Here is a 12,955-nt window from a genome sequence, read left to right as displayed (position 1 = left end):
AATTTCTCACCATTAACACATTTGTTCTGTCTGCCTTGGCCAGACCTTTGAGTGATTAAAGCTCGACATGGATGTTATCAGTCAAACAAGAAACAAATGGGTGTTTAAAAAAAGAAAGGTCCCAAATGCTCTTCTGAAATGGGGTGGAATTGGAATCGACTGAATTCAAGTGGCAAGGGATTTAGCAAATTGGGCCAATTAGCCATGAGTGTGGTGAGTGATGATGTTGTCTATAGGATGATTTAGGGGGCATTAGAGACCCAGATTCATTGGGTGCGATAATCCTGTTAAACTATACTGTGTCTATATATAAAATATATTCTTTAATTTAAAATTATTTTTTTTATTTATATATTTTGCAGTACATATAGCAAAAATGGTCCTCTAGAAAGTGACTTGAATTTTAAACTTTTGTAATTGTTTTTATTTATTTATTTCAGTTTTTGTTTTGGCTTGGTTACTTTTTTTGTCAATATTGTTGTCTTGGTTTAACAGTTTTATTATTATTTTGCTATTTTTTCTTGATGTGTTTCCCAAGAAAAAAAAATAAAATTTTTGCAGTTCACAGTTTTGTTTTGTTTTTATGTGATTAATTTAATGCTATACCTGTTTTATTGGTAACATATATATATATATATATATATATATATATATATATATATATATATATATATATATATATATATATATATATATATATATATATGTGTGTGTGTGTGTGTGTGTGTGTGTGTGTGTGTGTATATATATATATATATATATATATATATATATATATATATATATATATTATTATTATTTTTTTTTTTATTAATTATTTATATATTTGGTCTTGATTCTGTGTTTTTTTTTTTTCTTTTTTCTTTCTTTGGAGCTTTTTTTATTTCTTTTTTTCATAGTTTTTTTACTTTAATGAGTTTTGTTTTGTGTTGGTTTCGTGTGTTATGTGTTCATTTAACTGGAATATTTTTATGTAGTTTGATAAAGTCTGTTAACTCTCGCAACATTATTTAATTTAAAATTTTCGTGCATTTTTTGCCTTTTTTGGTTTGGTGTCGTTTTGTTGTTTGTTTGTTTGTTTGTTTGGATTTGCATGGTTTGGTTTGGTTTTATTTTTTGCTTTGGTTAAAGGAGCAGTAAGTGTGTACCAAAATGCTGACTGGTAAGCATAATATTTCTTACAGTTGCTCCCCTGCTGTATAAAGACACGCCTCCTGATATCATGAACACGCACCTTAGATGACAGAGACCGTCCACTACATTAAATCATGTCATTAGCCAGTTAGAAAACTTTATAGTGTTTTATAATACTACAATATTGAATAAAAAAACTGTATTATATATAGCACTTTTTTAGTTGTGTAGCAAGCAAAACTTGTCATCATGTGCAATATTTTATACATGCAAGGATCACTAGTCTCATTTTCCCACACACTTTATCCTAAAGTGACTACTGTAATCTTAGTGGTTGGCCAGAGGGGTGTATGAATTACACTTATTACTAAGCCATACATGCATGCTATTTCAGACCGAATATTTAAAGTTGCAAGGTAAACAATATAGGGAGCCCATCACAGGTTGTCGTTGCTAAAATATTAATACACCAATATGAATATAAAACCAACTGCAACTCAGTAAAGCAGGCTAGGCAGAATAGCACTATTGAGTTATGTTTTGCTGTTAAACTAAATAAAAATCTACATTATCGATGCTGTAAAAGTTCCCTTATGAAATTGAAAATAGTCACATACATTTTTTCGCAAAGATTTCAGTGGCTGACTACACTTTTGTGCATATAACCCATTTATAAAACAACAAAATCTACATAAGCTTTGCACGACTAAAATAGTTTTAAAACAGAACATTACCTGTCAAAAAAAAAAATACTTCAGCCATGTTGTCATCCTTTCTTCAGCGTGCAAATGTAGCTCAAATATTATATCAGGATTTTTAAAAGTTTTGATTTAGCATTTGTTTTTACTGCTGTCATTTTCTCATGTGCACATGAACACGGTGCACGTGCATGCGCAAACAGCGGATATGCATGAACAAGTGTGCAGATGTACAGATCTGCATTTGCTGACAGACAGTTTGGCTACTTGTCAGAAGTATGGCAATTGTCGGCCTGACCATTTTTTAATTGGATGAACATTTTTTAGTCTTATGCCCTACCTAGAATATAAAAATACATATAAATGCATTAAGATCATTTTCTTCACTCATTACTATTGGAATGTAAAGAGACTTTCAACCAGCACAACAAAAATGTTTCTAAAGACTATCACCCACTGCACCTTTAATTGTTTAATATATTTTGCTTTGCTTTGTTTTGCGTGCTTGTACTCCTGACTTTTCTAAGTGGTTGTTTACACTGAATGCATTTACTATAAAAGTGTATTAGCAGCCTATGTGTGTTTTGGTAGGCTATGTTTTAAACAACATTTAGAAAATCTCTTGTTTACTGCGAAAACACTAAAAGCATCAATCTAATGTGTGAGCAATTTCTAAGATGCTGTTTCCCTGTAATAACTGGAGATTTGGTGATTTTAGGCTGGTTGTGACTCTTTTTGGTTAGAATGTCTCTGGGGCGATCTGTCCCAAGGGGTGACAAGGAGTCCACACTGTTCCCGGACACACGATCCTTCAACCACACACACACACACATACAGACACACTCTCTCTCTCTCTCTCTATTTCTGGAGCAACGTGGGCCACACTCGCCCAGTCTCTCTATCTCTCTCACTTATCCACGCGTCTCGCGCTCCTCACCCCATAGTGGGGTATAATTAGCTCCTCTGACAGGTGGGAGGGATCGGGTCTCCCGAAGAATGAAGCTACCAATTTACGCCCAAATTACACAGGCACACAGACACTCTCACCTACTCTCACTTACACACACAAACACATGCTCACCTTCTCTCACTTAGCAGATACATGCACCTACTCATGTGCGATCACACAAAAAACACTTTCTTTTGATAACTTCTGTGAGCTCCTGCAGAGCGCGGCACAGGTAAAATCTGTACCCGCCAGGGTCCCACGTTAATAACCATTCCTGAAAACCTCCTGTGTGGGTGTAATAGAATGAAGCATTAAGGATGTTCTGCTCTCTCACTCTCTCTCTCTCTCTCTCTCTCTCTCTCTCTCTCTCTCTCTCTCTCTCTCTCTCTCTCTCTCTCTCTCTCTCTCTCTCTGTCTCTGTCTTCACAGTGTAAGAAGAAACACACGCTGGTATGCCCAGACTTCTCCAGTACTGGTGTGTGTCCACGTGGTTCCAAATGCAAACTGCACCACAGACAGAGCAAGAAACGTACTGGCTCTAATGCAAGCTATGGAGCGGCCAAGAAAGCTTGTACAAGAGATGTTTTAAGGAGGTCAGGAACTATTCCTTTTTGTAATTGTCATCTGTATTAAGTATAAACAAACAAAAAAACAAGAAAAAAGGAAACAGGGAAAGTTTTTTAATACAGGCCCTGGTTGAGTTTAACTGAGTCTGCTGTTATTGCTGCCATTAAAGTTGAAATGTAACCAACGAAAAAAAAAAGGATTTGCATTGAAAAAAATTTGGCTTGCATTGACATTGCCTTGTCCTCCTATGTGGCACAATTGTTTAAGTAGGAAAAAAATGTGCACGGATTTCTATATTTTCAGAATGGTTTCAGTCTGGTGTGTTGCTAGACATAAAGGTCTACTGGGGCACGAGCCCCCAACAAAAAATATATTGTTTAATGTTACCCTTATTTAAATTGCTATACTGAATAATATAAATAAATAAAATTATTATTGTTCTCAGCAGTTGTAGTATACAATATTGTTATTATGCAATTATTATTCCAAATAAATAACAGAAATCAATCCAGACCAAAGACATAATTGGAATGATGTGCTAAGGACTTTAAAGATTTCTAATATTATTTTTATAAGGCGGCACGGTGGCTGAGTGGTTTACAGGTTGTAGTCTCAGCTGGGCCAGTTAGCATGTGGAGTTTGCATGTTCTCACCTGAATTTCCTCCAGGTGCTTTGATTTCCTCCTCAGTCAAAAGACATGGTACAGGTGAATCATATGAATTAAATTGGCCGTAGTGTATATGTGAGCATGTGAGAGTGTATGGGTGTTTCCCAGTACTGGGTTGCAGCTAGAAGGGCATTCGCTGTGTAAAACACATGCTGGATAAGTTGATGGTTCATTGTTGTGGCGATGCCTGATAAATTAATAGACTAAGCTGAAGAAGATTGATTGATTGATTGATTGATTGATTGATTGATTGATTGATTGATTGATTGATTGATTGATTGATTGATTGATTGATTGATTGATTGATTGATTGATTGATTGATTGATTGATTGATTGATTGGTTGGTTGACAGACAGACAATTCTAGAGAACACAAAAAACTTTAAAGAATTTTCTTTATAGACTTGGCTCTGATGAACTCCAAGAATTAATGTTATGAAGTCTAACTTCCCTGACTCATCATCTTTCATTTCTGCTTCATACAAAAAAAAAACTTAAAGGAGCCATATTTAGTCAAAATAGGATCGTCATCATATTACTTAAACATTGGTTTTGCTGATTTGCAAAACTCACTGCGTGCCAACACCTCTGCATTAAAGGCTGGTCACGCCAGTTTCACAATGTATATTTTTTTGTTGGGCTTGTAAACAACCGGGATTCACACTAGGAGCTGGAGCAGCACATCAGCTTTCTGCTTTCTGTGCGATTGTCTCAGTTTTAGATTTTTGATTGTTTTTAATTAAACTGCATTGCTTTCGTAAGTGATGATTTAGTTGTGAATAGAGAATGCCTCTATTTTGGGGCTACCACTCTTAATTAATGCATTACAGTACAGTACAGTTTAAGTAAACTTTAACTCAAAGCATTTACTGGGGCATTGACGATTTTCACTGAGGCATGTGGGGTCTAGTGATGCCCCTGGTTTCAGTTATCATTCATATGTGGAAATACAGTTGAAAAAAAAAATTTCACTCAAAAATCATCTTTTTACTCATTACTTTTACTCACAGTTTTTTTTTTTCGTCTTTTGAACAGTAAAGAAGATATATTGAGGAACGCTGAAAACCTGTAACCTTTGACTTCCATAGTACAATACGATTTAGCAATCACGATCCAGTAGGATTCGATTTTAGTTCAATTCAACACTATGTGATTGCAATTGAAAAAAAAATGTGATTGCTTTATTTCTTTAACTGTTAAACAAAACTCAGTTCCTCTGACACTGACTGTATGAACAAAAATAATGTTAACCCTGCCTCTCTCACATAAGCTACTATTTTAGCCTTGTACTGTAGATTTCCTGTTTGGTTATTACAGCTAGATAAACAAATAGCAGGGCATTAGAAAAATACAATCTAAAACTGCTCTTCCAAATTATAACATGAAAAGACTTAAGTTTACCAATTTGCTATAAGAAAAACATAAGTACTCATTAAGCTTAGAATTTAAGATTCTAGAGAAGGCAAATTTATTGTCAACATCAAATATTTTAGTAAAATCCATATTTCACAGAGCATTATTGTGCTATTATTCTGTTGCCCTCCATCTTAGCACAGCCCCCTGTATGCAGCCCGCTTGTTTACTCATCACTCCTGACAGACAAATGGATGACTTTCTAACATGTAGAGATGAAAAATATACCTGTGACATGTCTGATTTGCACTGAGGAAAATACCTCTTAAATACCACCATTTTTTTGGACCCTTTTCACAAGACTGTTATGACACAATTAAAGGTCATCATAATCTTAAATCCTTGTTCATTTTTTAAATATTTTTATTTCTAAAAAAAAGTATGAACATATATTTATAAATATACATATTTATGAATATATTATATTATCTTTGCATCAAATAACAAGAAACGAATTATCGCATATGCGAGGTGTTTTAATGCAGCATCTATGGGGCTGAGAGTAAACTTGACGTTATTCTCTCCTCTGGCTGCAGTCATTAGTCTAACAGAATTTTTTTTCTTTTTCTGAAAGTCTTGATAACACTATCGTGGAGTTTTTCTTTTAAAATTTTAGCAAATAGAGTTGTAAAAATAATATTTGTTGTACTTTCCTATTCCCTACGCTCTAAGTTTACCCAACTATGATGCCTTCCACTGCTGAGAAACCCGGAAATGTAAAAAAGGGTTTATTGTGGATCGATTGATTGACAATCAACATTAAGGACATTCTCTCATTCTCTCCACTTTTCCTCATGTTTCTGTAGTGTTGTTATGCATTCTGTTCATGCAGCAGTGGTGATGACAGAAAATTATTGAGAAGTTTAGACGGATAATATTGTCAGATTATGATTTGTAATCTGCATTGTTTGGAACTTAATTTAGACAACTTTAAAGGTGACTTTTTTTTTTAACCCTCAGAATCCAGATTGTTAAATACTTGCATTTTTAACAAATATAGTCCTAACCTTACAATCCATACATAAATTGAAAACTGTTTTAATTCAGCTTTCATATGTTGTATATTTAATTTACTCTCATTTTACACTGATGCTGTGATCCTGCTGGGTCAAACATAATTTATTTATATTTGGACCCACCGGTCCTACTCCACCCGACCCGCACTTAGCTGGGATCGAATTCTTTGCATGGAAGTAGGTTGCTCTAACAAGGAGGCTAAAGATCATGGCCTGTAGCGTCTGTCGCTAGAACACCTTTAGATGTCAGAGGAGCGATGTTTACCTGCATAACACTTTACTAGCTGGACTCTATTACACTCAGCCCCCTAAACCTCACTCCCATTATTTATTATACTAAATAGTATTATTTAGTTTAACTTCAATAAAACGTTTGAACACAATTGACCATCTATTGATTAGACTGGTTTGTAATAATATAATACAACATAATACAATAAAATATAATATAATATAATATAACATAATATAATATAATATAATATAATATAATATAATATAATATAATATAAATATATTATAATACAATATTATAAATATTTCATTTTTACATTGTTCCTCACAGCTCGGATGCAGCTCAGACTCAGTCTTCAGAGTCCACACTGGCAGATGAAGGCTCATCGTGCTCTCGTCCAGAGAAGTTGCCCTCCTTCATCTCTTTGTCCAGCTCTCCTGATGGCTCAGAAAACCCTGATACCCCCAAAATCCCTCCTGCTACAGGCCCACAGGCCAAAGGTGAGTATTGTAGGTCAACAGGAACAGATCAACAACTTTGGCCCTTCAAATGATCTAAATCATTGGTTTCAAACTCACTTAGTTTTTGCTAATGTAACTATTCAAGGTGTTCAAGACTCTTTTGAACAACTTGATTATTTGGATCAGCTGTGTTTGATCAGGATTGGAGTAAAACTGTGTGATGCTGCAGCCCTCCAGGAATTGAGTTTGAGACCCATGATTTAGATACTCAAGAGACACCCAGTTTATGAAATGCCACTGAGTAAGTTCCTTTTATAAAATCAAGTAATACTTAAAAAAAAGATAGTAAAAAGATTTTACGAAAAGGAGATTGTTTGATTTTCAATGGTAATTATATTGTTACTATAGCAAAATTTGGGAATGTCCATACAAATTTGGGGTAACTGATCAGGAAAATAACCCATTTCTCTTAGAAAAAGTTTAGGTAATTTATTTTTAGTTGCCAGTTAGATTGTTCAGTATCTCATGCATTGAAATTGGATGAGCCCTTTAACACTTGTGTGCATGTGTTAATATATAAGTGCGGCTTAAGATTCCAAATACTTTATGGGGTCACTGTATATATAAAGAGCAAGGAGATAATAAATATTTATGGTGTAAGTAGTTGGGTTATTTAATACGCAGGGATGGGGTTAATAATAACGAGGAGGTTGATATTATTTAAGAGTTTGTAACTTGAGGTATATAATACTTACTGAGCGGTTACTAATATTTAGGTTTGTTGTTAAGGACAGGCACAGCTGAAGCTGGTATGTCATTCTGACTGATGGAGGATTAGTGGAGAGGGGCCCCTATATCCAAACACACACACTTCAGCCACTCCTTATAGAACACTGTGTTTCTCTACACACACTCAAGAAAACAAACCTGATATACACGCAATGTCAAATACATTACATTCCTCCTGCAAGAAATGAGCAACTTTTCTCAAACATTCTGAGAAACTTCTTTGAACTTTTTTAGAATGCCTGTCATTTCTTTTAAGCTTGTCTTCTCTCTCATGCTTCATAACTTCCTTTCTTAAATTAGTCACAGCAGAAGTGAAACCCCTGTGATTAACCTCTGACCTTACACCCTAACAGTGTCTTTTCACAGTCACAAGGACATGCCGTTCTGAAGCGTGCCATTCACTCATTCTCTTCTCTATATGTAAACATTTATAAATGTGGACTGTACCTCCGGTTTACTGATGAATTTTTGATTATTATTTTTGATAAGTTTAAAATGTGTCTGAGCGTATTCACTTTCCATCTAGCTTTTGTGAGTGTTGTCAGGTTTATTTCTGTGTCATGTCTGCATATTTATATGATTTGGGCTTGTTATACATTTACACACATGCGTCTGCCAACTTCCTATTTCTCCCATGCCAAGTTTCAGATCAGTTCCCCTTTGGGATCATTGATGGCAATCCCTGCGTCTCAGAATAGCACAGGTGCCCACCAGACCACCATGGCTTTTCACATGTCACTTTCTCATCCTGTTACCTGAAATCATCATCTGCTAAACACAGGCTAAACAAGTACTGCTCTCAAAATCATACGTTTAGAAAATTCTGGGATGGTTTTGATTGCAATGAGGGATTCAGATTACTAAATAGCATGTTAATCATTTTAGATATTTCTGAAAATTAAAAAGATGATGATGATGGATACAATTTAATTTATTATTCTCTGATTTAAAAAAATAAATATATATTTATATATATATATATATATATATATATATATGTATATATATATATATATATATATATATATATATATATATATATATATATATATATATATGTATATGTATATGTATATATATATATATATATATATATATATATATATATATATATATGTGAGCAAAATCACATGAGTAGCAGTGCGACAGGGCTATATATCGGCATTGGTGGGAGGCGTGCATTGGCACGAGGTTGCAGGCTGAGTGCATAAGTGTCCCACCAGTGACAATATACAGCTACATCATAATGTAACGAGTGTGATGTTGTGTTTATACAACAATTCAACTACATAACAGTGCATATAAAAGAAAATCATTGCTTCTAAAATTCCTTTTGTTTGAAGAACTACTTTTCTTCGCCATTCATTTATATTTGCAGTTGACATCAGAACAGCATAAACCATTGCTACTTCGTCAACGTCACTTTAGAGCTAGTATTTGAATAATTCTCTAGTGTAATGTCTAAAGTGATAACAAAACAGGTGATTTTGCTGACATGAAATGCCATCAGTTTACAGAGATATCTCCCAGTATTTCTCTGTTGCAATCAGGAGATCACAATAATTATCCAAAAATAGCCAAAATCACTACTAGATTACTGTTGTGTTTGCGATAAGGAAAAAGGCTACACATGCAGGCATTTCTTTTTTTCTTTCTTTTTACTGAACTAGTCTGCAATAACGAAAACAAGAGACTCAATAGAAACAAACAGATGGCCAAACAAAAAGTAACTCAGGATTATACAAAGAGTGGCCAACACAAAAAAGAAAAAAATAAATATATATATATATATATATATATATTTGCCACTTTGCTCTAAAAGTCAAGTGACTTTTATTTCTAGAACACTTTATACAGTGTACATTGTGTGTTTATTCACAAGAATGAAAAAATAGCATCATTGTGTGATATATCTATATTTCAAGCAGGTAGCATTACACAGTACACTGCAAAAAATGCTTCTCTTACTTAGATTTTTTGTCTCGTTTCTAGTCCAAATATCTTACAGTTCTTAAATCAAGAAGAATTATCTAGACAAGCAAAACATATTGTCTTGTTTTCAGCAATAATGTGCCAAAATTAAGTAAGTTTTTACCTAAAACAAGCAAAATAATCTGCCAATGGGGTAAGCAAAATAATCTTATGTCAAAAGGAAAAACAAGATTGTTTTGCTTACCCCATTGGCAGATTATTTATCTTGTTTTAAGAAAAATTCACTTAATTTTGGCATATTACTGCTGAAAACAAGGCAATATGTTTTGCTTGTCTAGAAAATTCTTCTTGATTTAAGAACTGTGAGATATTTGGACTCAAAACTAGACAAAAAAATTAAGTAAGAGAAGCATTTTTTGCAGTGTAGAATGCTAAGATAGTTCTTAAATGGCAGCTCCAATGGTCCCAAGTAAGCAATTCAAAAAGCAAATAACCAAAACTCCAACAATTGACCCTTCGAGTTTAATATTTGGCCTATAGTGCTATTAATTGCTCAATGGATGACTGAAAATGTGAGGACTTAAGACTGATGTACTAATATTTTCCATTATTAAACCGGAAGAGCCCACGTAACATTTTAATTTATGGAGATGTGGCGTGAGGACAAAGGCAGTGAATTACTTGAGGACTCAAAAGATGACAGGTGAGATGAGTGGAGCTAACTTGAGACCCTGGTAAACAATGAGTAAATCTTGGCTGCCTCTTATATATTCATGGCTGCAATGTAGGTTTGTCTAGTTCACAGGGACAGCAGTAGTGAATTATGCCAGGGACTCAATGTGTAAGATTTTAATTAAGACCAAGTGATCCAAACTTCCCATCATACACTTGTATTCAATCTTTATTTTGCATTTGTTTATTTTGAGTTACGCTCACATCCTAAGTTTATCCCTCATGTATATTGCAGACCTTTATGCATGCTTCTGTCTGAAATCAGTAGGTCCTTTTCCAGATATGTTCACTATTTTTCTGGGGAGTGCACAGATTGATAGGGGAGTGCCATGGCTAATACTGAAAACTTGTCATGCATAAAAAAGTGAAGTGGGGCTTTACAAAGGGTCAATTGGCAGAAATGTAGAACAAACCTTCGAGGAATTAGTTCTGGTTCCTTCTGGCTTAACAAATAACAGGCAGAGATGCAGTAAAAACATGTTCCAGTACCGTTACTTGTGGTGGACGTGATGAAATCATACAGAAAATATGTATTTGTTTTAGTTGAAGTTGTTAGTTCATTAATTTTATCCCTGGAATTGCTTTTGAATAAGAACAAAGTCTCAAGTCCCAAATCTAGTGAGTTTACCAAGCACACAGACTTACAGCATGAGTGGTTAATTGTTACTAATGACAGTGTAACTCTCACTTTAAAGAATGTGGCCGTCCAGACAAACTTCCCTCTGCTTTGCATAAATTAGCTCAGCCTCTATGCATCACTGCCTGTGCCTTCTCTTTGTCTCTCCATCTCTGTGCTATCAGTCACTCAGAGACAATCACACACTCCTGTGTCACTCCTCTATCAGGACTAACAGAGCAATAGCTACTCCTGTCATTATATAGCAGATGCTATTTATTTCATGTCTGTCGGTTTTGTTTTTCCAAATGAAAGTTTAATCTGTCTTTCTTTGCTTGTGTATTGGCTATGTTACCAAAAGGATGTCCCAATTAATTAAAAAAAAAAAAAAAAAAAATATATATATATATATATATATATATATATATATATATATATATATATATATATATATATATATATATATATATATATATATATATATATTTATTTATATATATATAATTTTTATATATATATATATATATATATATATATATATATATATATATATATATATATATATATATATATATATATGTATATATATATATAAATATAATTTTAAAAAGCACCGTAATTTCATGAAACTTTAGATAAAATATTTTTTCTTTTTGTGCTGCAAAGTGTTATTGTTTTACATTTTTGTATGTGGAATTTTTCCTCTCCTTTCTTCTCTCTGTTACAGGAAAGACACTACATATCAAGCCACGATTTCTCTCTACAACACAGACAGACCCCTCGCCAAAGGAGGGCTGATGGTGGGTGTTTTAATCCGTAATTAACAATGAAAAATATTTCTTCATTCTTATTTTAGAAATGACCCTGCTTCACAGATAGTTTACAGGCGTCTTTAAATTACACTTTCATAAACTTTTTGGTCTCAAGACACATTTAGATTCAAAGTTCTGAGATGCAAATTCTAAGAATTGATAATACAGATTGTTTAAAATACCTCGAAATCAATTTCTGAGCTGCAAAAACAAAATGCAGAAGTTTACACTCTGAGTTCTTGGAATTAGTTTCAAAATGTAAAGTATTTCTCAGGGATTTTCAAAAATGTAGTAGTTTGTTATGCAAATAAATTATTTTATCATGTGGAATGTAAGCTTGTCAGATGTATTTTCAAACAATGCAAAGCTACTCAATAAAATTGGTCTGTGATCTGAACAGTAGTATATCTCTTCATTTGGCAGTGTGTTTGTGTACATGTGTGTAAATATGTAAAAGGCAGCAGTGAGGTCAAGTGGTTTAGACTGGTGAAATTTACTTCAGTAGAAATCAATGCATGAGATTTGTCCAAGGATGAATAAGTTTAGCATGCAGATAATGTTTATGTTAATCAAACAATTTTTTGCTTAACAAGCAAAAACACCTTGGTTTTAAGGTGACCTCTGTGTGAACAGTGTTTCCTACATCACTATACCGACAATGGAAAAATTAATTTCTGTGACGGTTTGCGAGTAAGGACCAGTAAAAGGTTATTTATAGACTTCTTATTAGCGACCGGTGGCCATTGAGTGAACTGCATGCTTTAATGCAATGTAAAAAAAAAAAAAAAATAACAGTTTCCCGTATCTCATGAATCACAGTTGCTTTCTATTAATTTACATAGTTGAAGTGCATTTTGGGACATTGATACTCAAATTTTGATGCTGAAAATTTTACTCTGCAGTTTAACAAATTGACTTTTATTGCCATTTTAG

The 12,955-nt window shown here is 33.6% G+C and overlaps 1 protein-coding gene across 1 annotated transcript in view; it reads left to right on the top strand.

Annotated features, from left to right (window-relative positions):
* zc3h3 (zinc finger CCCH-type containing 3) overlaps nt 1–12,419 on the top strand; it is a 116,836-nt gene extending 104,417 nt beyond the window's left edge. The window contains exons 10-12 of the mRNA XM_684588.6: nt 3,211–3,374; nt 7,011–7,180; nt 11,938–12,419. Of these exons, the coding sequence (XP_689680.3) occupies nt 3,211–3,374; nt 7,011–7,180; nt 11,938–12,008 (405 nt within the window). The 3' untranslated portion in view covers nt 12,009–12,419. The remainder of the gene's footprint in view (nt 1–3,210; nt 3,375–7,010; nt 7,181–11,937) is intronic.
* Nucleotides 12,420–12,955: the final 536 nt, after the last annotated feature.

This window comes from Danio rerio, chromosome 6 (genome assembly GCF_049306965.1).
Source record: "Danio rerio strain Tuebingen ecotype United States chromosome 6, GRCz12tu, whole genome shotgun sequence".
Taxonomy (NCBI): Eukaryota; Metazoa; Chordata; class Actinopteri; order Cypriniformes; family Danionidae; genus Danio; species Danio rerio.
The sequence above is the reverse complement of the archived record's forward strand: the minus strand, read 5'-3'. Positions and strand labels throughout refer to the sequence as shown.